This window comes from Mesoplodon bidens (genome assembly GCF_964165515.1).
Source record: "Mesoplodon bidens genome assembly, chromosome: 2".
Classification (NCBI taxonomy): domain Eukaryota; kingdom Metazoa; phylum Chordata; class Mammalia; order Artiodactyla; family Ziphiidae; genus Mesoplodon; species Mesoplodon bidens.
Genome location: NC_138177.1, coordinates 170,870,742 through 170,897,708, shown reverse-complemented (window position 1 = coordinate 170,897,708; position 26,967 = coordinate 170,870,742). Strand labels below are relative to the sequence as shown.

At 36.9% G+C, this 26,967-nt stretch overlaps 1 protein-coding gene across 17 annotated transcripts in view; it reads right to left on the bottom strand.

Moving 5' to 3' along the window:
* The window catches only part of EIF4G3 (eukaryotic translation initiation factor 4 gamma 3), a 374,779-nt gene that overhangs the window by 76,605 nt on the left and 271,207 nt on the right, over positions 1-26,967 (bottom strand). For 9 of the 17 annotated variants that reach the window (XM_081224463.1, XM_081224471.1, XM_081224473.1 and 6 more), the window contains 5 exons: positions 15,682-15,770; positions 10,703-10,949; positions 8,018-8,151; positions 6,175-6,294; positions 423-593 (listed from right to left, as the gene is read on the bottom strand). In XM_081224463.1, the coding sequence (XP_081080589.1) occupies positions 423-593; positions 6,175-6,294; positions 8,018-8,151; positions 10,703-10,949; positions 15,682-15,770 (761 nt within the window). Of the gene's footprint in view, positions 1-422; positions 594-5,691; positions 5,803-6,174; positions 6,295-8,017; positions 8,152-10,702; positions 10,950-15,681; positions 15,771-26,967 lie in introns of all 17 variants that reach the window. The other 8 variants (XM_081224467.1, XM_081224470.1, XM_081224474.1 and 5 more) reach the window with 1 other exon arrangement.

The following is a 26,967-nucleotide window of genomic DNA, read 5'->3' as shown; positions in this document are numbered from 1 at the left end:
GATGCACAGACTTTAATTTTATTACAAAGGACTATGAAGAAGATGGGTTTCTAAATTCTAACTTATTAGAAATGAAACATAAAGCAATATACTAACTAGACTAGCACAGGGTAATGACTGAGAATCTAAAAACACATTTTTAAGAAAAGCAAATATTGATCTAAACCTGAATGACAGAATTCTATGATATATGAGCCCTCTAAATATAGTGTCTGTTTTGAAAAGCACACAGAATGCAATTTCAAGAGAAAACAGTAGGTGGCTGGCATCTATGATAGCTTTTAGAATAATGCTTGTAATATGAAAAAAATCAGAAAAAATCTTAAACTAAAATCTCTACATATAATAACAGGGCAAAAAGACAAATTAAAACAATATCATTATAATTCCAAAACAGTGTTAGAGTGTGCTTCTGTTCTCACCTGGGTTTTAATGTTTTCAGGATCTTCAGCTTGGCTGTCTCGTTTTTGGCTGGGCTTCCAGGCGTTCTCTGCCTTTTTCAGGTGCACGTCTTCTTTTACAGAGACTGTGATGATCTTTCTGGGTTCTCTTCGTTGTCCAGGTTGAGATCTCCGTGGTCCAACATTCAACAACTAGGACAAGAATATTTTTTATAATATCGACACAGAGTACTTAAAATTTACTGTCTCTGCTGTGCTGCTCAAGTCAGGACTGATGAACACACCAAACACTTCTGGATGCAAAGATGGGTACTAGGCATTCTATTTAGATGTGATCTTTTTTTTGGAGGGGTATGTCTTGGAACACCATCACTGTAATTTACACCACCACTACAATTTTTGACCATGAAATCCTAAATGAGGTAACTAAAGTGATGGAAAATTATGTTTGATAAAGCTGTTATTCCTAACAAAAAAGATTACCCTTAACTGAAGCGTCTTTTTTTTTTTAACTAGTTATGTGACTTGGGACTGGTCACTTGAACAATTACAAAAATTCACAGGCAGAAATCATCACAGTTACAAATCTGCTTCAAAAACTGGGCCTCTAAACTTCATGTGAAATGCAAATACACCCTTACCATGAAAATTATCTACAGCATAGACACCCAGCCTGACTGCAGATCTTAATGGATCCCTCAAAGTTTGCTGGGTCAGAAAGACTAACACAAGTCTTCCTTCTATTATTAATGAAATCCAACTAAATTGCTCTCTGAAGAACATGTCTTCCTTTCTTTGCCAGCTCTCTGTTCCTTCTAGAGCCCCACTCCACTCATTCTGCTAAAACCAATATATGCTACCATGTCATGCCGGTCATCAAATTAAAAATTGTTACTGTAAGAGCAATGGTAAGTTAAAAGTTATATTCTGTGTATTAAAATATTCATAATAGTTGCTACTCTAAATGCTTGGAAATACTTTTTCACGATTAAATATTTGGGTTGATAATAAGTTCTGCTCCTCCCAGGTCTGTAGCATATTGACAGCCTTTACTTTCTCTAACATGTCCTTCTCTAAACGATGAGTAAATATTGCAATTAGGTTTCAAGAGGAAAGAAAAAAAAAAACTTCACACAAGACATATAGACCAGAATCATATCTCACTTAATGTCCCAACACTACCCTTTAAGGAGAAATTTAAAGGTCATGCTTTATATATAAAGACACATTCTAAGAGACAGGGTCTGAGGCCTTTGATAAGCTTCTGACTTATCTCAGAATTAATTATTCCCTTACCCTTTACCATCTGCCCTAATTAGAAATAGCAGTATCAAGGATGTATCAGGATCAAAACTTAGAATTTCTGGACAATACACAGCAATCTTGTCAAATACATCCAGCTAAAGACTTGGTACTGATGATATGAGCTTAAGACTATTTCATAAACATGAAAAAGCTGAGGTCAAATAAACCCAGAGGTACCACGCATGGTATAACTGAGAGAGAACTAAAGAGGATCATCATACTAGAAAAGTACCAACAGGGAACAGCTGCTAAACCAGACAGTACTGAAACCTTGATATGGTAGCTCAGGCAAAAGAATTCTGTTAAGAAAAGGTAGTAAACCATGTATTTTCTGGTTCTTATAACTCAGAATATATTCTAGTGTTAATTCATGTGGGTTGCTATCTTTTTCAGTGTTTGGATAAAATTCAAAGATCACAAGACATTTAATCAATGCATCTGCACATAAAAATTTGTCAAGAACAAAGACTGGTGGGTGTAATAAAAGGTAATTATGTCAAAATCATGTAAGAGCCATAGTATAACCTGTGGATATAATTTTAATCATGTTTGAATAAAGTTAGAAAACGTCCACTTCCAAAAAATACTGCAAACACCAATGAATGTTTGAGATTTCTAAAAAGTAAATATGATTTACACTACAACTCTTTACCTGCACCAAGACAGGTAATATGAGTAATATGAGTGAATTTCAAATGAGCAGCATAGAGATGTGAGAAATATTACTAAACAGATAACAACAGTGTTTCAAAGGAAAAAAAAGTTTTGAAAAGATAATATCAACTGTTAGTCTAGGATTAAAAAACTGAAATTATAATCCATGTGCAACCTTCCAAGATAAATTTAACTTTATCTGCATCTCTGGATAAAACTAAGATACTGTTCACAAATATTTACCTAAGTATACTGAGTCCTCAACAGATTACTATTCTTATAAATGCTTAACATCCTTGATTAATTAATCTCTAATATTCTTATTTTTATACTCTGAGAATGTTTACACTCCGAGAATGATTCACTGTCTGGTGAAGTGGACAAAACAGGCAGATTAGAAGACAAAAGAATTGTGGACTCTTGAATACAATGCTGCTACTTATGAGCAAAGTTACTGTGAGCAAGTCTCAACTTTGTTGAACTTAAACTTTCTCACATATTAAATGCTTATCTTACCTACAGGTTATTACGAGGATCACAGGATACAATAAGGCATGTAAAAGGACCTTAAAAACTAGGCACAATGTCAGGTATTATCATCAATAGCAAAGGAAAAAAAGAAACTTTTAAAAAAGTGATATATAGACTGGTCTAATTACCTTTAAACATTTCGTGTCCTTTGTGTGTGTGTGAAAAACTTAATATAAATTGTCAGATTTACAGTATCTTTCAAAAGTTGCACCATATGTAATGAATGACTTATTTACTAAATACAAACAAAATCTAGGATCCTGTGCTGAGGGTTATGGAATATATACAAAGAAATAAAGCCTGTTTTCTTTGCTTGAAGGACAATCCTGACTGATGACTAGAAGAGGAACTTTGAGGTATAATGTGTGGAGGGTCCACAAATGTCAAAACTAAAATGAAGTGTCAAAATTTGAGGCTAACTAGTGAGCCACAATTTTTTTCAGGTGAGCTAAAAAATTTAAAATTTTTTACCCACTCTTTTTCTTAAATGTATTAAATAAGAAACTATACACATCTCTGCTGTAGAATTTAATATACATTGCTCCTATCTCACTCAGAGACTATAAACTCAAACTCTTCTGCTTACCTGGATAACCAAAGAAAATAGGACCAATATTCATTCTAGCGTTTTTTAAAGAGAGATAACCAAGGGTCCCTTTAAGAGAGAGGGAAGGATGATATGAGCTTAGGAAACCTCTTTGCACCTAGGATTTTTATAACAGCTCAGTGAATCTCAAAGTTAGTTAAAATGAACATGAGTTACTAGTCTAGGTCCACAGCCCCTTTCTCAGTACATTTCTTCTGGGACACTTTCTGTGATGTCTGCCAACAGATTACTATTAAAATTAACACCACAATAGCCAAGTGATTTGATTTTTAAAAAACTAGAGGGATGATACTGCCTGGGTGCTTCCAACAGATATACACTTAACTGCCCATCAAAAGACCTACCTTTATGTTTAAAAATTGCATGTAACTGTATATGACGCTAAAACAATTGCTACCCATTAAAAATATTTTATAACAAGTCTGTTGCAGGAAAGTTTATACCAGGAGTCCTGGAAAATTAAGCTATTCTAAGAAGCATACCTAGTAGATCTTAACATCTTTGCATGGTAATTATTTATAAGCCAATTTGGAAGCTGTATGGAACCAGAAACTATGAAGAGTAGGGCTGCTGGTTTTTTCCAAGCAGCATTATTGATTGTTCCTTTATATTATATATAATATAAAGGATATGTATAATACATATCCTTTAAAATTCCTATCTTTATCTTCACCAATATACCAAGGTAAGATGGACAAATTACATGGGGAATGTTTGTCTGCTATGGGAGATGTTGGAAGAATAATTACTTGCATTAAGACTTAACATATTAATATTACCCTGATTAATCAAAATAATTCCACTTAAAAATTAGCTTGTGGCACATGACAAAGCTATGCAAAGAAAGTGAATTAAACAAAGCACATTTTTTTGGAGACACTACAAATTATTGATAATGGCTCATTTCCTGTCACATTACTTTGCACCACCAAATAACCCATTTATCTGATATATGCAGGCACATAAACTATTGGGCAAACATATATTGTGATAGTTACTTTTAAAACTCCTTTTCTAATTTCAGTATTTTCAGAGAGATATAGTTATTCTTAATTCATAGTATTTCCTTTATGCTATACCTGATTATTAGACAATAGCAAGCTGAAAATGAAAAGTGACCGTATACACGGGAAGAGGAGATGCCAGAATTCATATCTTCTGTGACTAACATATGAACAAAATTGAGCAACATGATAACCACAGATATTAACCAGGGAATAGTCAAAATGGCATCAACATTATTTCAAATGTTTGGCAAAACAAAGATATAAACCGAAACCAAAACTAAAACAAACGTTAACAAATATAAATTTAACCCACCAACAAGGGAAATAATGCTGAAAAACAAGGTATAAAATGGTTTCTAGAAAGCTGCTTTCTAAGACTCTCTAGTGTGGAAATTCAAAAATTTAGAGAAAATTTTAATTTGGTATTTAGAGAAATAAGATAAACATTAAATTTCAAACCTGTGTGAGAACAGAATATTATACACACAGAGGTCTTTAAGATGGTGATGCTCAATAAAAAGTATGCTTCAAATTAAGATTTTCTGTAGGTTTTACTGTATAAAGCCTCCAACACGGTGTAGACCTTCAAGTATTTTCAATCAGTGTTTGGCTGCAGGCAAATAATTCAAATAATTCAAATGTCTACCAAGTGTCATTTGTTTTCAGACAGTGTAGTCTTATTTCAAAGCAGGTTTCAAAAGTTGCCATTCCCGAAATAAAAAGGTGATGGGGAAATAAAAAATGTCACCTTATATAAAAATATTTTTACAAACATAAAATAAAGTAGTATAAACAGGGTGATCCACAAATGTACATCAAACCCCAAGCTCCTTCAGAACTTCAGATTAAGTGTTCTCTATGCCATTCCAACTTAGGAAAAAGAGGTATTCACATCACTGGCAACTTTACCCCATGCTTTCTGTAAGTCTACAAAGCATGGAGTAGGCAGAGCCTGCCAAATTCTGCACAGTGCAGTGCCCCAGCATAACTCCACTGGTGATGCCACTTCCACCGCTGAATAGCCTGCCACTGGGGGTGTAAAGGCAATGTGCAGTTTACCAACTGCACTCTTTTGTACACATCATTTTTTCATATTTTGACTTCACAACCTACAGTAAATGAGAAGAGCAAAACAGAAAATATAACACCACACACTACTGGTTTTTTTTTTAAAGATTCAGCACACCCTTAGAGGCAGGCTCTTCAGGGTTGGGTGAGACATCTCCAGTGGAGTGCAAGTTAGGGCTTTGCTCTGTTCCAGAATTGGCAATCCATGCCTGCTCTGCACTTTGCAAATCTGTAGAAACAAAGACAAAGAAATGACCATTAGCTGAATGTCATCAGAGACACCTCAAGACAGAACAGGAATCCTATTCAAGGTTGGCTCTATTTTTAACCCATTTGCAGGTCTTTTCAACTGCAAAAATATGAAAAAAAAAATCGAGACCAAATTAATGCAGACCCGCTTCTTTCAAGTAAAAACGACTCAAGTGTACTCTTTATTTGTTTTAATATTAGTATGGAAAGGATAGCCTTCGCCTCTTTTACTTCTTCTTCTTGGTTAGAAGAATCGAGGAATAAAAGCTGCTTGCTCTCTTGCCGTCAGACAAGATGACATGAAGTCTACGACAGTTTCTAACTAACTGGGTTGTAGGGAACTTGCACTTACAGGTACACCTCTTCCACCAGGGGCTTGCCTTCCAAAATCTGCAAAGGCTGGAGTAAAGTCTGGTCCTCGAGGTAAAATCCGAGGATCCAGAGTTCGCATTGGCAATTTGGGTTGGTTGATCTGCACAAAGAAACAAAGGAAAGCTTAACACAAGTTCCAGAGCATTCAGTGCCACGAAGATAAAAACTTAGACTGAAAAGTTATGTCAGCTGAAAAGACGAGCACTGGCTTTTTGAGCCAGTGGGAGTCCGAACTGAATCCTGATAGATTCCCCAGGGCTAGCCACAGAGCCCTTGGTCAACAATGGTTTTTTGGTTCCTTGGGAATGATTAGGCCTACAATTCCCAAGGGGAGGCTAGACAATCAGTGGATTGGTTCACTAGACACTTAGGACCAGTAGAATGGCACAAGACAAGCTATTTTGAGAACTTATGAACTAGGGCCAAAGTTTGGAATCTTTTTCCAGGATCATCAAAGCACTTGCCTCTAAGAAACCTGATATTGCTCCTTTTGGTTTTGATGCTGTTGACTTATGGTTAGTAAAGGATGTATTCTGAGGGGACAACAAATCTCAAAAGGAGATAAGTTTCACATATGATGACTCATTTAATTTTCTTTCTTTTTTTCTTTTTTTTGGTTGTGCCGTGCCCATTGCGGGATCTTAGTTCCCTGACCAGGGATTGAACCTGGGCCCTGGCAGTGAAAGTGCCGAGTCCTAACCACTGGACTGCCAGGGAATTCCCTATGATGACTCAGTTAAAATCTCACTTTGTCTGCCATGTTAATCGGAGCTATCTGGCTTTGTATAGGCGTAAAATGTGACTACAGACTCAGCAAAGCTAAGTAGCTCAGTGAGAAATCAACTCATGGTTGGCCAAAGTCAGAAACAGATAAAGCAGGAAGACAGGAAGGAATATCTTCTAAGATGATAATCTAATTCAGTGGGAATAACAAAACTTGCCCTCTGAGGTACTGAAGTAGTTTCAAATTAGTACCACCAATCATTCAACTGTCCTCATGTTAGTACCTAACAGAGAGGACTCAGCAAGAGAAATAAAAAGATCTGTTGCTATAACAGAATAAAATAATATAAATAAGGTCTGGAAAGGCAGCTGCTGGAAATCCCAATAAGAACTGGATCTCATTCTGTAACAAAGTTACCGTCTACACTTTAATTAGGGATTAACAGTTCCTCTATAAAATGAGAGCTTAGTCACCAGAACTGGTTCATCATTGATTTACATGAAATTATTTGGGCAGATATACACCTGACTTTACATTTTTTAATTTAATAAACAGATGAAATAAACACTGACTGGACTAATTTTCCGTATGCACCATTAAGAACAGATGTAAAGCGAAAGGGTGCCTATTTATTTGCACAGGTTAAAGACTAATCCTCCTATTAAGTATCTCTTAGGGAAATATTGAGTTATACACTATTTGAATTACGTTAACTCCCACTTAAGTTTGATCTGCCAAATACTTTCCTAGGTTTCTGACCTAACCTTAATACCATTCTAATTCCCTATTGAGGCTTTAGAACAGTGGGGAAAGATAGGTATATTAGCCCAACACACACGGTTTCTACCACATCACTAGGAAACAGCCATAATAAGCTGACAATAAATTTTAAAACTTTACCCCTCAAATATGAGACAAACCCCACAGTTACTGTAATCTATAATAAACCCAAAACCCAACAATGCTTAATTAAACATTTAATTCAAATGCCATTTGGTCTAACAATTTCTAAGAATTGCTCACACTTCACATATTTGCACTGATAGTTAAAAACAGTTCCCACCAAAAAGACATAGCTTTCTCTGAGTGCTCAGCTTACCTTGTCAAGAACCACATCACTGATGGGAGGCAGGCCCTCTGGTTTCTGAATACATGCTGGCATGAACTGGAAATCCAGCAAAAACTCCCTGTTATACTGCTTCTTGCCTTCAGTATCAGCAGGCTTCCAGGATTCTAAAAAGAGGAATGCAGGCAGACAACTGTCTATAAGGTCATTATATGTATATCCAGTAAGAGTATAAGCTGATTGCAATATTTTACTTTATCTCATCAGATACAAACAAAGCCACCAAGGAAACACTGAGCTTCAGTCGGAAAATGTCATATAAAGATTTAAACTGTTATTTGTTCTTTTATCCCCTTCTGGATACCTTTGAATAGTAAAGTAATCTGAAGTAAGGTGCTATAGGAACCATTTCATTTATACATTAAGCAGCCTTTGGTCAGGGACATGTAATAATCCTCATTAAATAAACTACCAAGCCTTTTTTTAAAATACAATTTTTAAAGGTTATACTCCATTTGCAGTTATTACAAAATATTGGCTCTATTCCTCATGTTGTACAATATATCCTGTAGCCTATCTTACACCTAGTAGTTTGTACATAATAATACTCTTGGTTTCCTGGAAAAGAAGGATACTTTGTATGTTCACTTGGAAATGTTACTTTGGAGGGGAAAAAAAAAGGTAAAAGGATGTAAAACACAAAAGCAAATAACTTATTAAAGATTCTGAAAGGTCTAAGCAGTTTATAGATTATTTTTCCTGATTACAGTTTAATCTGAAGAAAACAAAATAATGTACTTGCTTACTGAGCCGACTAGACTGGAAAAGCACATCTTTGTCCAAAAATCTTGTCACTAAACATATTCTTAGCTAATATTTTTAATATGAATTTTAAATTAGTTCTTTGCCACAGCACTTACTTTGCTACTATTACTATTGTTTCAGCTATCATTACTCACAATCCTACTATCATTATATAAAGTTGAAGAATTTCTTGAAATTTTTATTGGATAATAAAAGCAAGTCACAGTTTTTTCTTTTAATTAACAAAACACTCATCAAAATCAGGCCCCAGATCACTTGATGACAGGACACTGGATCCTTCTTTATATTAGTGGTTCCTAATATACAGGTCATAGACTCACTGATGGTCTGTGAGAATTTTACAGATATTTTATTACCATATTATATTTATTAAAATATATACAGTTTATTAGGATCTAAATTTTAAATTGCCCTTTTCCTTAATTACTGCTAGTGTATATTATTGGGGCAAAGGGCAGCTAGTTGATCAATATAGTTAGGGTCTATAGTTGTGCACTTTTTCCTTGCCAAACTAAAGGATAAAAATATAATTTATACAGTCCTAAAAATGACAATAGTACTTCAATCCCTGAACAAGGATTGGTGGTAGCCCAAGTGCTTGGCAGTATAAGCCTGGATCTTTAGAAGAAGTGTCAGTTTATTGAGCTTTAAGTGTCAGTATATTGAGCTTTAAAACTTTACCACTCAAATCTGAGCCAAACCCCACAATTACTGTAATCTATAATAAACCCAAAACCCAACAACGCTTAATTTAAACATTTAATTCAAATGCCATTTGGTCTAACAATTTCTAAGAATTGCTTAGAAATTTAAACAAAATTTACAATAGCCTAACCTTACAATTTCATAAAGCCCATTAGGAGTACAGTTCACTGGTAGTGTTTTCACTAAATATAAGTGATCAGTATATTAAGGTGGGATCGATCAATGGCTTTCAAACATTTTTGACTACAACTCACAGTAAGAAATATAGTGATTTCATGACTCTGAGCAAACACACACATATAAATGAAATTAAAAGCTTAAAAAAACAATACTTCCCTTAGTGCATGTAATACACTGACAATTTTTATTGTATTCTTCTTTTTAAAAAATGTTGGTTATAACTCACTAAATTAATTTCACAACCTATTAAATGGGTTAAAACCAGAAGTTTGAAAAACACTGGTCGAGATTATTTCTGAGGCCTGATATTTTACATTCAAACACTACCTCATGCAGACGTCACTTTAGATTTGGCAGCTAAGAAAAACTTTTCACCTAACCCAAATTTTCTACCTTTCCCCACATGTCCACACCAAATATCCATAAATCTCAAAGTCAACCATGGTTTATATAGTATTAGGACAGAGGTTTAGTGTATTTGACGGTGTCTAAAGGTGAAAGATCCTCTAGGGTTTATCACATATTTCACAGGGCACCTCCCGCACCACAGGTGCTTAATAACTTAGTCATACTGCTTCCAACTGCCTCCTGGAGTTCAGCTCTACAGAGTGAGTTCTATCAACAAACTAAGTTCAAGGTTTGCGAAATGATAAGTACACTATCTCAAGGAACATGGCCATCATATCTGAAATATCTCTTTCAATTAAAATGAAATTAAATTTCTCTTGTCGAATTCTACCAACCTAGCACTGATTTCCTTTGCCAGCTGCTCCTCCAATGCCAGTGAAAGCAGAATACCAGCATCAGATATCACTTCCGCCAACATAGGACTCTCTGGATTTGCTAGCTACTAGCGCCCGCCTGCTGATCTATTCTGTAAATATTACATTGTGATGAGCCTCTTCCTTCCACCCAATATTTCTTCATAAGGAGGCAACATTTCTCTAAGTTGCAGTAGAGTGAAGGAGAGAAGGAAAGACATACACAGGAAGACAGGGATAAACTTACCTGATTTAAATGGGAATGTGACCCCTTCACCAGAACTATCAGTGAAGCCTGAATTAGCATCTATTCCTTCACCCTCGGAAACACTCTCAGCACCATTACGTACAGGCTCAGCTTCTTCTCCATTTTCTTCCACAGTTTTCACATTTTGTAGGTCAGAGGGGTCTCTTTCAGGATGAAACCCTTGGCTCATTTTATCCTGTTCAGATTCAAGTACTTTGTCACCTGAAAGCTCCTCTTCTGCTTTAGGCTAAAGCGTAAGTGAACACAGAGGTTATATTCTTTTCACTGTGTGTAAATACACAGGAAGACCCACATTTATCCCCTCAAAAAGCATAGGAAAACATGTCACTCAAGATAAGGATGTCTGTGTTCAGCATATGGTACTAAAATGGTAAGTTTATTTAAAACACTTTTCTCATTTCATGTCCTGGGATAAAGCAGACAATTCAAATGGCTACTGAAATGCTTTAACATGACTAATGAAATCTAAATATATCGAAGGTTAAAAAGGAAAGAACTGTTAATCCTTGGAACTTGATGGACATGAAAGAGTTCTAGTCAGAATCTATATCAAGCACTATTACCCTTGCCACTAAAACTCAGCAAATATAAAAAGAAACACACTAGAGGGTATTTTTTGGCTGTCCTCTGGCCGTGAAATAGAGTTCAATGAATAGTTTAAAGTATGTTAAGTCCCACAAAGCTGACCATCGCTCACATTTAACAAGGAGGACACTTGTTAGTTAAAATCTATTTTGTTTATTGGTTCTTAGAATTCTCTGAGATTGTGACCTTGTTCAAATTATACATGGAAAAATGCCTGGAATATATTCCTCCAGGGAGAAATCTGGGTTCCAGTGCATCCTATTTTTAAAAGGCAAAATAGAATTAAAGTTATTCACCAGATTACTTTTGACCATCTCAGTTTCAGATCCAAAAAAAAAAAAAAAAGAAGTAATTCTTAAGGGCCATATCAGCCCTCAAAACTCTCTGAGGCAAAGGTCTCAATGAACTTTAAGTCTTTCTTTTTCAAAGGGAAGCACGCTGAAAACAATCCTTTGGAAGAAGCTCTCAGAGGAAACAGCAATTTACCACAAATTCCAGTGGATAAATTCACACCAGGAGAGCCAAATTAGAGGCTCTATTGAATTGGCTGAACAAAAGGATGTCATATACACCAGGAAGTGGTGACCCCAACTGATTTATGAAAAAAAAAATTTTTAATTAAAGAGTTACAAACCCTACTTTGTTATTAAGTATTATAACAGATATGATACTAATAAATTTTCTTCTACTAAAATCAGATCATGGGGAAAAGACACTAAATTTTAAAATGTTATCAGTAGAAACATGATTTTTAGGCCTTGTTTCTAAAATGGAAATAAAAAGCTCATGCAAATACACTCCCTTCTCTCTCTCTCTCTCTCTCTCTCCCTTGTTCTTCCAACAGGAAGAGCACAGAAACCATCAAAAGAAAGACAGACATAAAAATTCCAAGAAAATAAAAGACGAAAATGATTTATTTTTATAAAACATGGCAGAAAGTGAGTTGTTTTTTTTTTTTTTGCGGTACGCGGGCCTCTTCACTGCTGTGGCCTCTCCCACTGCGGAGCACAGGCTCCAGACACGCAGGCTCAGCAGCCATGGCTCACGGGCCCAGCCGCTCCGCGGCATGTGGGATCCTCCCGGACCGGGGCACGAACCCGTGTCCCCTGCATCGGCAGGCGGACTCCCAACCACCATGCCACCAGGGAAGCCCAGTGAGGCATCTTTTATACTTTGAGAAGAAACTGATCTACCAAGTTTGGATCAAGAATTAGCAGCCTCACTTTTTCTTATTCTATACTCTACTACAGTCTAAACTCAAAACAACCTTGTAATACCACCTTATAATTAAGTACAGGTCATCAAGAAGATCTTTAATAATCTGGCATGTGAGTCTGTAAACGGTACTTAAACTTATTACAGAGCAGTATAACTACATTATACAATCATATAGAACTCTTATTATAGATCCTGTAAAATGTGAAAAAATGCTGTTTTAGAGGAAAAAATTGATTGAGTCATCTTCTCTGTACTTAAAACCACCAACAACAGACAATCTATTGGATATAAACAGAGGATGCATTACTTAGAAAGTCAATTTCTAACTGGAAAAAAAAGTATAAAGAAACCTGGTCCATGAATGACAAACCATAATTCAGAGCACGAAGAATCAATGAGGTGTCGGAGGCACATTATTAGAAGGGCTATTTTTCAAGAGAATCCACAAAAAAATTGCTGCATTAAATATTTATGATGATTATTTTTCCTTCAGCAGGATGGAGCTCTACTAAATTAGTTTGTAAATGTCTCACAGTTCTTCAGTTGTTTACCCAGAAAACCAGATTGAAAAAAGAAAACACTTTATTGGCCAGACTGTCAAAGCAGAAACTTTTATAGGAACTTACTAAAACAAGAATTTAGTTGACAAAACTGCCTGCTTAATGCACGAGTTTTTAAAGTGCTAGAAAATCAGATTGACAACTACATATGTAACCATCAATGAAATATCCTAAAAATTTAAAGTAAATTTTAGGATGCCCTGACTAACAATTTTAAGATGAATCATCCTTCAAGCTAGCTTTCTAGGCTATAATTTAAAGAATTTGGTCAAGTACTTGCAATGATGTGACAACTCAATATATAACCTAAAATACACTGACAGCTAAAACACATTCTTTTAAAGGCTGAGAAAAATCTAAGAGAAGAAGACCTTGATGACCAGTGAAAAATGTAGACAGTGACACCCAATATTTACTGAACTACTCTAGTAAATGCTCAATTTTAGGGAAGACAAGGGAATAGGATTTCTGGAAAAAGTCTGTGTGCAAATGACCAAATACCTTCGTATTATACTTGCAAACTATAAGGTTAAGAAAAAAGTGATTGGTTCAAAATGAGTTCAAACAGTTCTTCTGTATGAAGAATAACAATCTAAAGCAGGTTTTAGCAAACTATGGCCCGTGGGCCAAATCTGGCTCCTCACCTGTTTTTGTATAGTGTGCAAGGTAAGGATGGTTTTTACACTTGTAATGGTGCAAAAACATTTCAAAGAAGAATATTTTTTTGTTTTGTTTTGTTTTGTTTTTTGTTTTGTGGTATGCGGGCCTCTCACTGTTGTGGCCTCTCCCTTTGCGGAGCACAGGCTCCGGATGCGCAGGCTCAGCGGCCATGGCTCACGGGCCTAGCCGCTCCGTGGCATGTGGGATCTTCCTGGACCAGGGCACGAACCGGTGTCCCCTGCACTGGCAGGCGGACTCTCAACCACTGCGCCACCAGGGAAGCCCTCAAAGAAGAATATTTTATGATACGTGAATATTATATGAAATTCAAATTTCAATAAACTTTTACTGAAATACAGCCACTCATTCATTTGCACATTGTCTACGGTTGCTTTTGGGCTATAGCAGCAGAGTTGAGAAATTGTGACAGGGATCATATAGTCCACAAAGCCTGAGAGTTACTTTACCATCTGGACCATTATAGGAAAAGTTGGTCAACCCCGACCTGAAGATGAGGATGAATACCTGGAGGCACAGGAATAGTGACCTACCCATTTAATATTCAATAATGATTTGAAAAATAGCCATAGGGCAAAGAAACACAAAGTATAATAGAACAAAGTGAATAAATAACAGCTGAATCTAAAGAGAAACCAGTCTGTGAAGCTCTTACAGCCATACCAGGAATGTATGTGATTCCCCTTGCCTCTGGAAGGTATTTTATTCTTTGTAGGAGCAACATTTTCTTGTTCAATTGCAAAAGGAGTGTAGCAACTATTTGCACCTCTGTAACTTATTGCCAATTCTTACGCCCTGATAACCATAATGAAATCACTCCCATGAAACATTTTAGTGGTTGCTATGGGACTAACTGTGACATCAACAGAGCATCATGTATGAGCAATGACAGGACAGGGAGAAGTAACAAAGGCGTAATGTGAGCTGCCTGAAGCGGGTAAGAATTATAACTAGCTAGAAAAGTTTTATGAAATAAATGCATTTAAAGTTATTTTAAAGTAATTTCTACATGTTAATGTTATCATCTTAAACATTCAATGAAAATTATTTTAATAAAGTAGATGTAAGAAGAGCTCAAGAAGATAAAAGCAACATAGAGATTGTTTATATTACTCTTCATTAAAAGCTTCAGTACATAAGACTAAGGATACTGAGATTAGAGCCTATGAAATTGGTTGAGCACGCCTTAGGACTAAATCTGCTCTTGATTCTTCCTCACATCATGTCCTGGACCTGGTGTGTGGTATCCTACAGAGAAATCTAGCATGGCTTAGTTCAAGTAGACAAACCATATGTGAAAAGTTATATTCCTGGGATGCAGGTAAAAGACAACAGGTTGAAAATCAATTTCCTTAAAATATATATGATGATTTCCACCAGCACTGCTAAGAGGTATTTGCAAATAACCCTGTTTTTAAAAAACCAGATTAGTCTTCCCATCTGCTTAATATAAGGAAAAAAATTAAACAATACTTATTTTTGCCACTTGAGAAGAGGTATTTTGAAGCAGAGACAAGAATTCAATGAAATTGAACACGCTATTAACAATCTTTAAAAAATTCTGTAAATGCACTACCAAACGTAAGGTAGATAGCTAGTGGGAAGCAGCTGCATAGCACAGGGAGATCAGCTCGGTGCTTTGTGACCGCCTGGAGGGGTGGGATAGGGAGGGTGGGAGGGAGACGCAAAAGGGAGGGGATATGGAAACATATGTATATGTATAACTGATTAAATTTGTTATAAAGCAAAAAATTAAAAAAAAATTCTGTAAATGGATTAAAAAAAAATCAGACCCTGAGCTTGATATATTTGCTTGGAAAATAGTATCTCAAGAAAAAGTCGCAAACCCACACCTGTTTCAGGACATGGCACCACTGTTCTGAAGATGAGCTGAAGAGATGTACTGCTGCCCCTTACCTCCGATTCTGCCTCTAACACCTCTTCACTGGTGCGGGTCCGATCTTTTGGTTTCTTCCACATCTTTGGTGCAGTTATAGCTGTCTGAGCTGAAACAGAAAAGTAGACTGCCATTGCTTCCCACTGCAAAGTTTGGAAATATTAGGTCTAAATGATACCCGTGTTCAAATTTAGCAGAAAAATAGAGGGCTTCCTCCACACTGAGGAGATAGATGGATGATAAAGTGAAGAACTGAGTAGCTGTGTGTGGCCCAAAGATTGCAATGGCAAATGTCTTAGGCACAAATTGGTCACATCAGTTCATATGGCCTTCAACCAGTGGCCTAAGTTCCTCCTATTTCATGGTTAGGACATACTGAGGTACATAATTCAGTATGAGGTGAGTATCTATATAAGAAACTGCCCTACCAGCCAATTCTAGACTTGGGCCTGGTTCTACTGTTAATCAACTATGTGATCATAAGCAAGTCACACTTCTCAGGCACCAGCATATTCAACTATAAAGTATAAGAGTAAGATTAGAAGATATCTAAGGTTCCTTTAAGCCACAAAAATATTAAATTCCAGATTCTGTTTTTTTCTTAATGATTTTTAAAAATTTTTTATTTATTTTTGGTCGTGTTTTGGGTCTTCGTTGCTGCGCACAGGCTTTCTCTAGTTGCGGCAAGTGGGGGCTACTCTTCGTTGTGGTGTGTGGGCTTCTCATTGCAGGGTCTTCTCTTGTTGCGGAGCACAGGCTCTAGGTGCACCGGCTTCATTAGTTGCGGCACATGGGCTCAGTAGTTGTGGCTCATGGGCTCTAGAGCGCAGGCTCAGTAGTTATGGTGCATGGGCTTAGGTGCTCTGAGGCATGTGGGAACTTCCTGGACTAGGGATGGAACCCGTGTCCCCTGTATTGGCAGGTGGATTCTTAACCACTGTGCAACCAGGGAAGTCCCCAGATTCTGTTTTAAAAAGCTTTCTAGGGACTTCCCTGGTGGTCCAGTGGGTAAGACTCGCATTCCCAATGCAGGCGGCCCAGGTTTGATCCCTGGTCGGGGAACTAGATCCCACATGCATGCCTCAACTAAGAGTCCACATGCCGCAGCAAAGATCCTGTGTGCCGCAACTAAGACCCGGAGCAGCCAAAAGAATTAAATAAATAAACAAACAAATAAATAGATAAAAAAGCTTTCTAGACACCAAAAGGATACTTTGATTCAGATTTCATTAGATAGGCAGCACTTCTACAACATTCATTTCTCACTTCACATCAATACTGCTGGCCTACCCTTTTATACTGCTGGGGTGAAAATTAAGGAAGAAACAGATAATTTTTTTTTTCTTTTTGGTTGCGCCACACAGCTTGCCAGATCTTAGTTCCCAGACCAGGGATCGAACCTGGGGCCCCAGCAGTGAGAGCACCTAGTCACAACCACTGGACTGCCAGGGAATTCGCAGAAACATAATTTTTATTGAATTATTCTATTGTACCAGAAGTTTTGGATGGAAAGTTAAGCTTACAAAGGATTTTTAAAAATTTATTTGGCTTACAAATTCCACAAAATCATTCAACACTTGGATGTACAATTTAATGATAATTTAAACATCACATAGCAAATAGAATATATTAAAAGGATCCCACAAAAGGAATCAACACAAAGCTGAAGGGAACCATCTAATCTGATTCCTTATAGAAATAAAAGATCTCATTGAAACTAAACCAACTAATCTCTCTGGGGCAGGTTCAAATTTTTTTGGAAGAACAGTAGAATATAAACACTCACACTGGTCTGGGGAACAAGGAAAAGGAGACATTTAACCATCTTCTCAAAATTACTGCACCATCATAAAAATACCCTGTAAATCTCCTTTGTTACACACACCTCAAACCAATTTGTCTTTAGCCTTCCCTTCACAGACCATAAGGAACAATAAAGCATTATTAGACCAACTGTTATTCTTCCTTTGTGGCCTACCTACCAAGGTAAATCATTTTCTCAAAGTATGGAACTCAGATTATGGTAACTATGGGTGGGTTTAAATTCGCTGTTGCCTCACAGTCTTATGATGAATATGTATATTCATGTATTCATGTATGTGGTATGTGGTGGTCTCTTTTCAATTTTTATGAATCTTCTGATTTTATATAACCAGTCCATTTTATATGCATCTCTCTGAAATGCTTCTGATTAATTCTGCATCCACAGAAGAATCCTTTTTAAGAGTTATAGAGAGTTTGAGGAAACTGTACATTTAAATTAACATTTTGTTTCATATATGCATGAATTCAGCTCTAATTTCCATTCATGGAAAAGGGGAAGACTACTTTCTGGAGGATTTGTTAAGATGAAACACAAACTCAGGAGTAGTTTCCTCTAAACAAAAAAAACAAAGATGTAGACAAACTTTTCCTTCAAAACTGTATCAAATGTACCCAACCCCAAAACATTAAACATTTCTTCCATGGGTAACATAACACATACAACATGCTTTTTAAAAATTAGCTACGTACACAGCAAGAACTGTTACTCTGTTCAAGTGGTTAAAGTTTTGATTTAAAGCAGTAATTCACAAAAAGAGCTGAGAGAAAGCACACACCTCTTTAGGAGATACTCAGTCCTTTAACAAACTGGACACAGATACACACCTAGTGTCTAGTGAGATTGTGATATACAAACCCTCTCCTACCATTACTGATGGAGACGTGCAGTAACCTTTGGTGTGCTACAGTAGGGAGAAGAAGAGGTAGGCGACAAGGGAGGGAGGAAGCAAGGGAGGGAGAGACACAGAGACAGAAACACCAACTGCAAGATTTAAAGGACAATTAATACCAAGTTAGCTAGAAGGAGGGAAGTAAATTTAACATACTGTCTCAGATTTGTTCTTTCCTTTCTAGTCCATTCCCAATGCCTATACCTTAATTAGGCCCTTACTACTGCACTGATTTAACAAGAGATAGTCTCAACTCACTGCCTCCATTTTCTTATTTTAACATATCATGTGCAATACTGCCTGAATTATGGCCTCTCTAAAGAATTGATTTGATTGGTTATTCTTCTACTTAAAATATTCCTTAAGGCATCATCCATAGTGCCAAGCAAGGCTAGGCACTTTCACAGGCTAGGCATTCAAATTTGTTGACTGAACAAATGACAGCAGCTCTCTGTTAAAAGAGGTACTACCAACATTCCCAAGACAAAGACAAATTCTTTCCCCCTTGTCTTGCATTAAAGCACCACAGGAAAAGTGACAATCTCTGGATGAGATTCATAATTACCTGAATTTAGAGATGCCTAAAGGAGCCTCCCCAACTCTCCATAAAAATTCAACTCTTAGAGGCACACTGAATTTCTACTACGTTAAAATACAGAATAAGTAAATTCCAACATTAGAGCAATGCTCTGATTTCAAGATTTTTGCAAATTTTTACGTTATTGGAAGGAAAATGTTTTCCCTCACAGCTCTTTTTATGAAATGACTAATATATAAATTCTGAAAAATATGAGGGACACAGACAAGTTTAATCACTGGGTTTTAATAAACAAACGGGATCAAGAAACTTGCACAAACCTCTTAGATAGCCTCATCCACCAGAGGGCAGACAGCAGAAGCAAGAACTACAATCCTGCAGCCTGTGGAACAAAAACCACATTCACAGAAAGATAGACAAGATGAAAAGGCAGAGGGCTATGAACCAGATGAAGGAACAAGATAAACCCCCAGAAAAACAACTAAATGAAGTGGAGATAGGCAACCTTCCAGAAAAAGAATCCAGAATAATGACAGTGAAGATGATCCAGGACCTTGGAAAAAGAATGGAGGCAAAGATCGAGAAGATGCAGAAATGTTTAACAAAGACCTAGAAGAATTAAAGAACAAACAGAGATGAACAATACAATAACTGAAATGAAAAATACACTAGAAGGAATCAATAGCACAATAACTGAGGCAGAAGAACAGATTGAGACCTGGAAGACAGAATGGTGGAATTCACTGCCACGGAACAGAATAAAGAAAAAAGAATGAAAAGAAATGAAGACAGCCTAAGAGATCTCTGGGATAGCATTAAACACAACAACATTCGCATTATAGGGGTCCCAGAAGGAGAAGAGAGAGAGAAAGGACCTGAGAAAATATTTGAAGAGATTATAATCGAAAACTTCCCTAACATGGGAAAGGAAATAGCCACCCAAGTCCAGGAAGAGCAGAGAGTCCCAGGCAGGATGAACCCCAGGAGAAACACGCCAAGACACATAGTAATCAAATTGGCAAAAATTAAAGAAAAAGAAAAATTATTGAAAGCAGCAAGGGAAAAACAACAAATAACATACAAGGGAACTCCCATAAGGTTAACACCTGATTTCTCAGCAGAAACTCAAGCCAGAAGAGAGTGGCATGATACACTTAAAGTGATGAAAGGGAAGAACTGACAACCAAGATTACTCTACCTAGCAAGGATCTCATTCAGATTCGATGGAGAAATCAAAAGCTTTACAGACAAGCAAAAGCTAAGAGAATTCAGCACCACCAAACCAGCTCTACAACAAATGCTAAAGGAACTTCTTTAAGTGGGAACCACAAGAGAAGAAAAGGACCTACAAAAACAAACCCAAAACAATTAAGAAAATGGTAACAGGAACATACATAACAATAATTACCTTAAATGTGAATGGATTAAATGCTCCAACCAAAAGACGCAGGCTTGCTGAATGGATACAAAAACAAGACCCATATATATGCTGTCAACAAGAGACCCACTTCAAACCTAGAGACACATACAGACGGAAAGTGAGGGGATGGAAAAAGATGTTCCATGCAAATGGAAATCAAAAGAAATCTGGAGTACCAATACTCATATCAGATAAAATAGACTTTAAAATAAAGAATGTTACAAGAGACAAGGAAGGACACTACATAATGATCAAGGGATCAATCCAAGAAGAAGATATAACAATTATAAATATATATGCACCCAACATACGAACAGCTCGATACATAAGGCAACTGCTAACAGCTATAAAAGACGAAATCGACAGTAACACAATAATAGTGGGGGACTTTAACACCTCATTTACACCAATGGACAGATCATCCAGACAGAAAATTAATAAGGAAACACAAGCTTTAAATGACACAATAGATCAGATAGATTTAATTGATATTTATAGGACATTCCATCCAAAACCAGCAGATTACACTTTTTTCTCAAGTGCGCACAGAACATTCTCCAGGATAGATCACATCTTGGGTCACAAATCAAGCCTCAGTAAATTTAAGAAAATTGAAATCATATCAAGCATTCTTTTCTGACCACAATGCTATGAGATTAGAAATCAATTACAGGGAAAAAAAAAGTAAAAAACACAAACACATGGAGGCTAAACAATACGTTACTAAATAACCAAGAGGGGCTTCCCTGGTGGCGCAGTGGTTGAGAGTCCGCCTGCCAATGCAGGGGACACAGGTTCGTGCCCCGGTCCAGGAAGATCCCACATGCCGCGGAGCGGCTGGGCCTGTGAGCCAGGGCCACTGAGCCTGCGTGTCCGGAGCCTGTGCTCCGCAACGGGAGAGACCACAACAGTGAGAGGCCCAGGTACCACAAAAAAAAAAAAAAAAAATCTTCCAACAAACAAAAGTCCAGGACCAGGTGGCTTCACAGGTGAATTCTATCAAACATTTAGAGAAGAGCTAACACCCATCCTTCTCAAACTCTTCCTAAAAATTGCAGAGGAAGGAACACTCCCAAACTCTTTCTATGAGGCCACCATCACCCTGATACCAAAACCAGACAAAGACACTACAAAGAAAGAAAATTACAGACCAATATTACTGATGAATATATATGCAAAAATCCTCAACAAAATACTAGCAAACAGAATCCAACAACTTATTAAAAGGATCATACACCATGATCAAGTGGGATTTATCCCAGGGTTGCAAGGATTCTTCAATATACGTAAACCAATCAATGTGATACACCATATTAACAAATTGAAGAATAAAAACCATATGATCATCTCAATAGATGCAGAAAAGGCTTTTGACAAAATTCAACACCGATTTATGATAAAAACTCTACAGAAAGTGGGCATAGAGGGAACCTACCTCAACATAATAAAAGCCATATATGACAGACCCACAGCAAACATCATTCTCAATGGTGAAAAACTGAAAGCATTTCCTCTAAGATCAGGAACAAGACAAGGATGTCCACTCTCACCACTATTATTCAACATAGTGTTGGAAGTCCTAGCCACGGCAATCAGAGAAGAAAAAGAAGTAAAAGGAATACAAATTGGAAAAGGAGAAGTAAAACTGTCACTGTTTGCAGATGACATGATACTACACAGAGAGAATCCTAAAGATGCCACCAGAAAACTACTAGAGCTAATCAATGAATTTGGTAAAGTTGCAGATCACAAAATTAATACACAGAAATCTCTTGCATTCCTATACACTAATGATGAAAAATCTGAAAGAGAAATTAAGGAAACACTCCCATTTACCATTGCAACAAAAAGAATAAAATACTTGGAATAAACCTACCTAAGCAGGCAAAAGACCTGTATGCAGAAAACTACAAGACATTGATGAAAGGAATTAAAGATGATACCAACAGATGGAGCGATATAGCATGTTCTTGGATTGGAAGAATCAACATTGTGAAAATGACTATACTACCCAAAGCAATCTACAGATTCAATGCAATCCCTATCAAATTACCAATGGCATTTTTTATGGAACTAGAACAAAAAATCTTAAAATTTGTATGCAGACACAAAAGACCCCGAATAGCCAAAGCGGTCTTGAGGGAAAAAAACAGAGCTGGAGGAATCAGACTCCCTGACTTCAGACTATACTAACTACAAAGCTACAGTAATCAAGACAATATGGTACTGGCACAAAAACAGAAATATAGATCAGTGGAACAAGATAGAAAGCCCAGAGATAAACCCACACACCTATGGTCAACTAATCTATGACAAAGGAGGCAAGGATATACAATGGAGAAAAGACAGTCTCTTCGATAATTGGTGCTGGGAAAACTGGACAGCTATATGTAAAAGAATGAAATTAGAACACTCCCTAACACCATACACAAAAATAAACTCAAAATGGATTAAAGACCTAAATGTAAGACCAGACACTATAAAACTCCTACAGGAAAACATAGAACACTCTTGGACATAAATCACAGCAAGATCTTTTTTAACCTACCGCCTAGAGTAATGGAAATAAAAACAAAAATAAACAAATGGGACCTCATGAAACTTAAAAGCTTTTGCACAGCAAAGGAAACCATAAACAAGACAAAAATACAACACTCAGAATTTTCTCGAGAGAAAATGTCTGCAAATGAAGCAACTGACAAAGGATTAATCTCCAAAATATATAAACAGCTCATGCAGCTCAATATTAAAAAAACAAACAACCCAATCCAAAAATGGGCAAAATACCTAAATAGACATTTCTCCAAAGAAGACATACAGATGGCCAAGAAGCACATGAAAAGCTGCTCAACATCACTAATTATTAGTGAAATGAAAATCAAAACCACAATGAGGTATCACCTCACACCAGTCAGAATGGGCATCATCAGAAAATCTACAAACAATAAATGATGGAGAGGGTGTGGAGAAAAGGGAACACTCTTGCACTGCTGGTGGGAATGTGAATTGGTACAGCCACTATGGAGAACAGTATGGAGGTTCCTTAAAAAACTAAAAATAGAATTACCATATGACCCAACAATCCCACTACTGGGCATATACCCTGAGAAAACCATAATTCAAAAAGACACACGCACCCCAATGTTCATCGCAGCACTATTTACAATAGCCAGGTCATGGAAGCAATGTAAATGTCCATCGACAGACGACTGGATAAAAAAGATGTGGTATATATATGTACAATGGAATATTACTCAGCCATAAAAAGGAACGAAATTGGGTCATTTGTAGAGACTTGGATGGATCTAGAGACTGTCATACAGAGTGAAGTAAGTCAGAAAGAGAAAAACAAATATCGTATATTAACGCATATATGTGGAACCTAGGAAAATGGTACAGATGAACCAGTTTGCAGGGCAGAAATTGAGACACAGATGTAGAGAACCAAGGGGGGAAATGGGGCGGGGGGGTGTTGGTAAAAAAAAAAAAAGAATTCTTTTTTACACTTCAAAAAGTTTAACATAGTCCGAAATAGGAAAATCTACAGAGACAGAGAGCAAATTAGTGGTTGTCAGAGGCTAGGTGGGAGAATGGGAATTACTGCTAGTGTGGGTACAGGGCTTCTTTTTTGCACGATGAAAATATTCTGGAAGTAGACAGTGGTGATGATTGCACAACTTTGTGACTGTACTATAAGCCACTAAATTGTACACTTTAAACATGTGAATTTTATGGTATGTGAATTACATCTCAATAAACACATTATTTTAGAAAATTAAACAAAACAAAACAAAACAAACGGGACTACATCAAACTAAAAAGCTCCTGCACAGCAAAGGAAACCATCATCAAAGTGAAAAAGCCAACTGACTAAATGGGAGAAAATATTTGCAAATCATATATCCAATAAGGGGTTAATATCCAAAATATATAAAGAACTCATACAACTCAACCACAAAAAAACAAACAAATCGATTTAAAAAATGGGCAGAGGATCTGAATAGGCATTTTCCCAAAGACAATATACAGATGGCCAACAGGTACGTGAAATATGTTCAACATCACTTATTATCAGGAAAATGAAAATCCAAACCACAATGAGATATCAACCACACCTGTCAGAATGGCTACTATCGAAAAGACAAGAAATAACAGATGTTGGAGAGGATGTGGAGAAAAGGGAACCTTTGTACACTTTGTACACTTGTTGGGACTGTAAATTGTTGCAGCTGCTATAGGAAATAGTACAGAGATTCCTCAAAAAACTAAGAATTGAGCTACCACACAACCAAGCTATTCCACTACTGGGTATTTATCTGAAGAATTTGGAAACACTAACTTAAAAAGATATATACACCCCTGTGTTTAATGCAGCATTATTTACAACAGTCATGGTATGGAAACAACGTTACGTGTCCACTTACAGATGAATGGAAAAAGAAGATGTGGGGTGTGTGTACACACACACACACACACACACACAACGGAATACTACCCAGCTATAAAAAATAATGAAATCCTACCATTTGTGACAACATGGATGGACCTTGAAGGCACTATGCTAAGTGAAATAGTCAGACAGAAAAAGACAAATACTGAATGGTTTCACTCATATATTTGGAATGTAAAATAAACAAACAAAATAAAGTCAAAACAAACTCACAGAGGGCTTCCCTGGTGGCACACTGGTTGAGAGTTCGCCTGCCGATGCAGGGGACACGGGTCTGTGTCCCGGTCTGGGAGGATCCCGCATGCCGCGGAGCGGCTGGGCCCGTGAGCCATGGGCGCTGAGCCTGCGCGTCCGGAGCCTGTGCTCCGCAACGGGAGAGGCCACAACAGTGAGAGGCCCGCGTACCGCAATTAAAAAAAAAAAAAAAAAAAAAACAGAAACAAACTCACAGATACAGAGAACAGGTTAGTGGTCACCAAAGGGGAAAGGAGGTGGGAAAAATGAGTGAAGGGGGTCAACTGTATGGTGACAGACTGTAACTCGATTTGTGGTGGTGATCACTCTGTAGTGTATACAGTTGTAGAACTATAATGCTGTGCACCTGAAACTTACATACTTAAAAAGAAAAAAAAAAGGATACTTTACTACTAGTAAGGGAAGGTCTCAAGTGCATTGTCACAGGGTTGTACATAAGGAGTAGAACGTTCCAATAATGGAAAGAGTGCAAGGTCCCACTCTTAACACCCAGTTCCAATCCTTTCTCATTCCTGTCTCCCAGCCCCAATGTTTTATTTTTTTCCCCACCCGGCTTTGAAATCCTAAAAGCTGGCAATAAATTATTCTGATTATATCATATTCAAGAATTTTGTCTAGAGTTTCTTGAAGTTGGGGATATTATTCTGTCCTTTTGTTCTTCCACAGATCCTTGTGAGAATCTAGTAAAATAAGATGATTTATTTAAGGAACGGGGTAGAGCAAAGAAGAAACCCAGGTGAGAGAAGGATTAAGTTTTTACCATGGAGATGTAAATAAACTGGAAAAGAATAATTATGGTGATAAAATATGTAAGAATGATAGGGTCATTAAGAAATGTCAAAGAAAAGAAACACTAGAGTCTAAGTCTGCCAGTGTTTTTCCAGCATCTTCTCAGGTGTTGCTATTTGATATGGATGGATGGATTGGTAATTATGCTCCCAGTGTGTTAAAAATAGGCTTTCTGCTCTATGACTGCTTTACAGAAGCTTAAATAGTATAAGCTAGTCTCCCCAGGGCCTAGCACTGAAACCAAAAATGTAAGTATAATAAAATAATGAGTCTAGACTTAAATTCTACCAAAAATATACATCTATAACACAATTTAAAAGTTTTTACTTCCAGCTTTAACATTAAACATCATCACAGTAACAGTCAAATCATAGGTTTATTAATTTTATTGATGTTCTCAGTAACTACCTTTCAGTTTTATGGTTCTTTTTTTCCCTATTGTGTCCCTGTTTTCTATAACTGATATATAAAATTATAAGATATTTAAAGTGTACATCGTGATTTAATATATGCATACACATACATTGTGAAAGGATTCCCCTCATCTAGTTAATTAACACATCCATCATCTTACATATTTATCTTTTTTTCTTGGTGAGAACATTTAAGATCCATTCTCTTAGAAAATTTCAGTTATACAATAAATACAGTGTTATAAACTATAGTCACCATGTTTTACATTACATCTCAGACCTCATTCATCTTATATAATTTGTTCAGTTAATAGTTTCTTCAGATGGAAGCTGAGGTCAATAATTTGAGACCATTTTCTTTTCTAATATGGGCATTTAGTGGTGTCAACTGCCACCCAAGTACTATCCTAGCAGTGTGGTAGGGAGAATAATGTACCGCCAAAGATATCCACGTCCCAATCCCTGGACCTTGTGAATATGCTACCTGACGTGACAAAAGTGACTTTGCAGATGTGATTAAGTTAAGGGATCTTGACACAGAGACTATTATCCTGGATTAACCCAATGGGTTCAATGTGATCAAAAGTGTCCTTACAAGTGGGAGGGAGGCAGGAGAATTGAAGAGATAAGAAGATGCTATGCGGCTGGCTTTCAAGATGGAGGACAGGGCTCCAAGCCAAGGAATACATGTATCTCTGAAATATGGAAAAAGAGAACAGATTCTCTC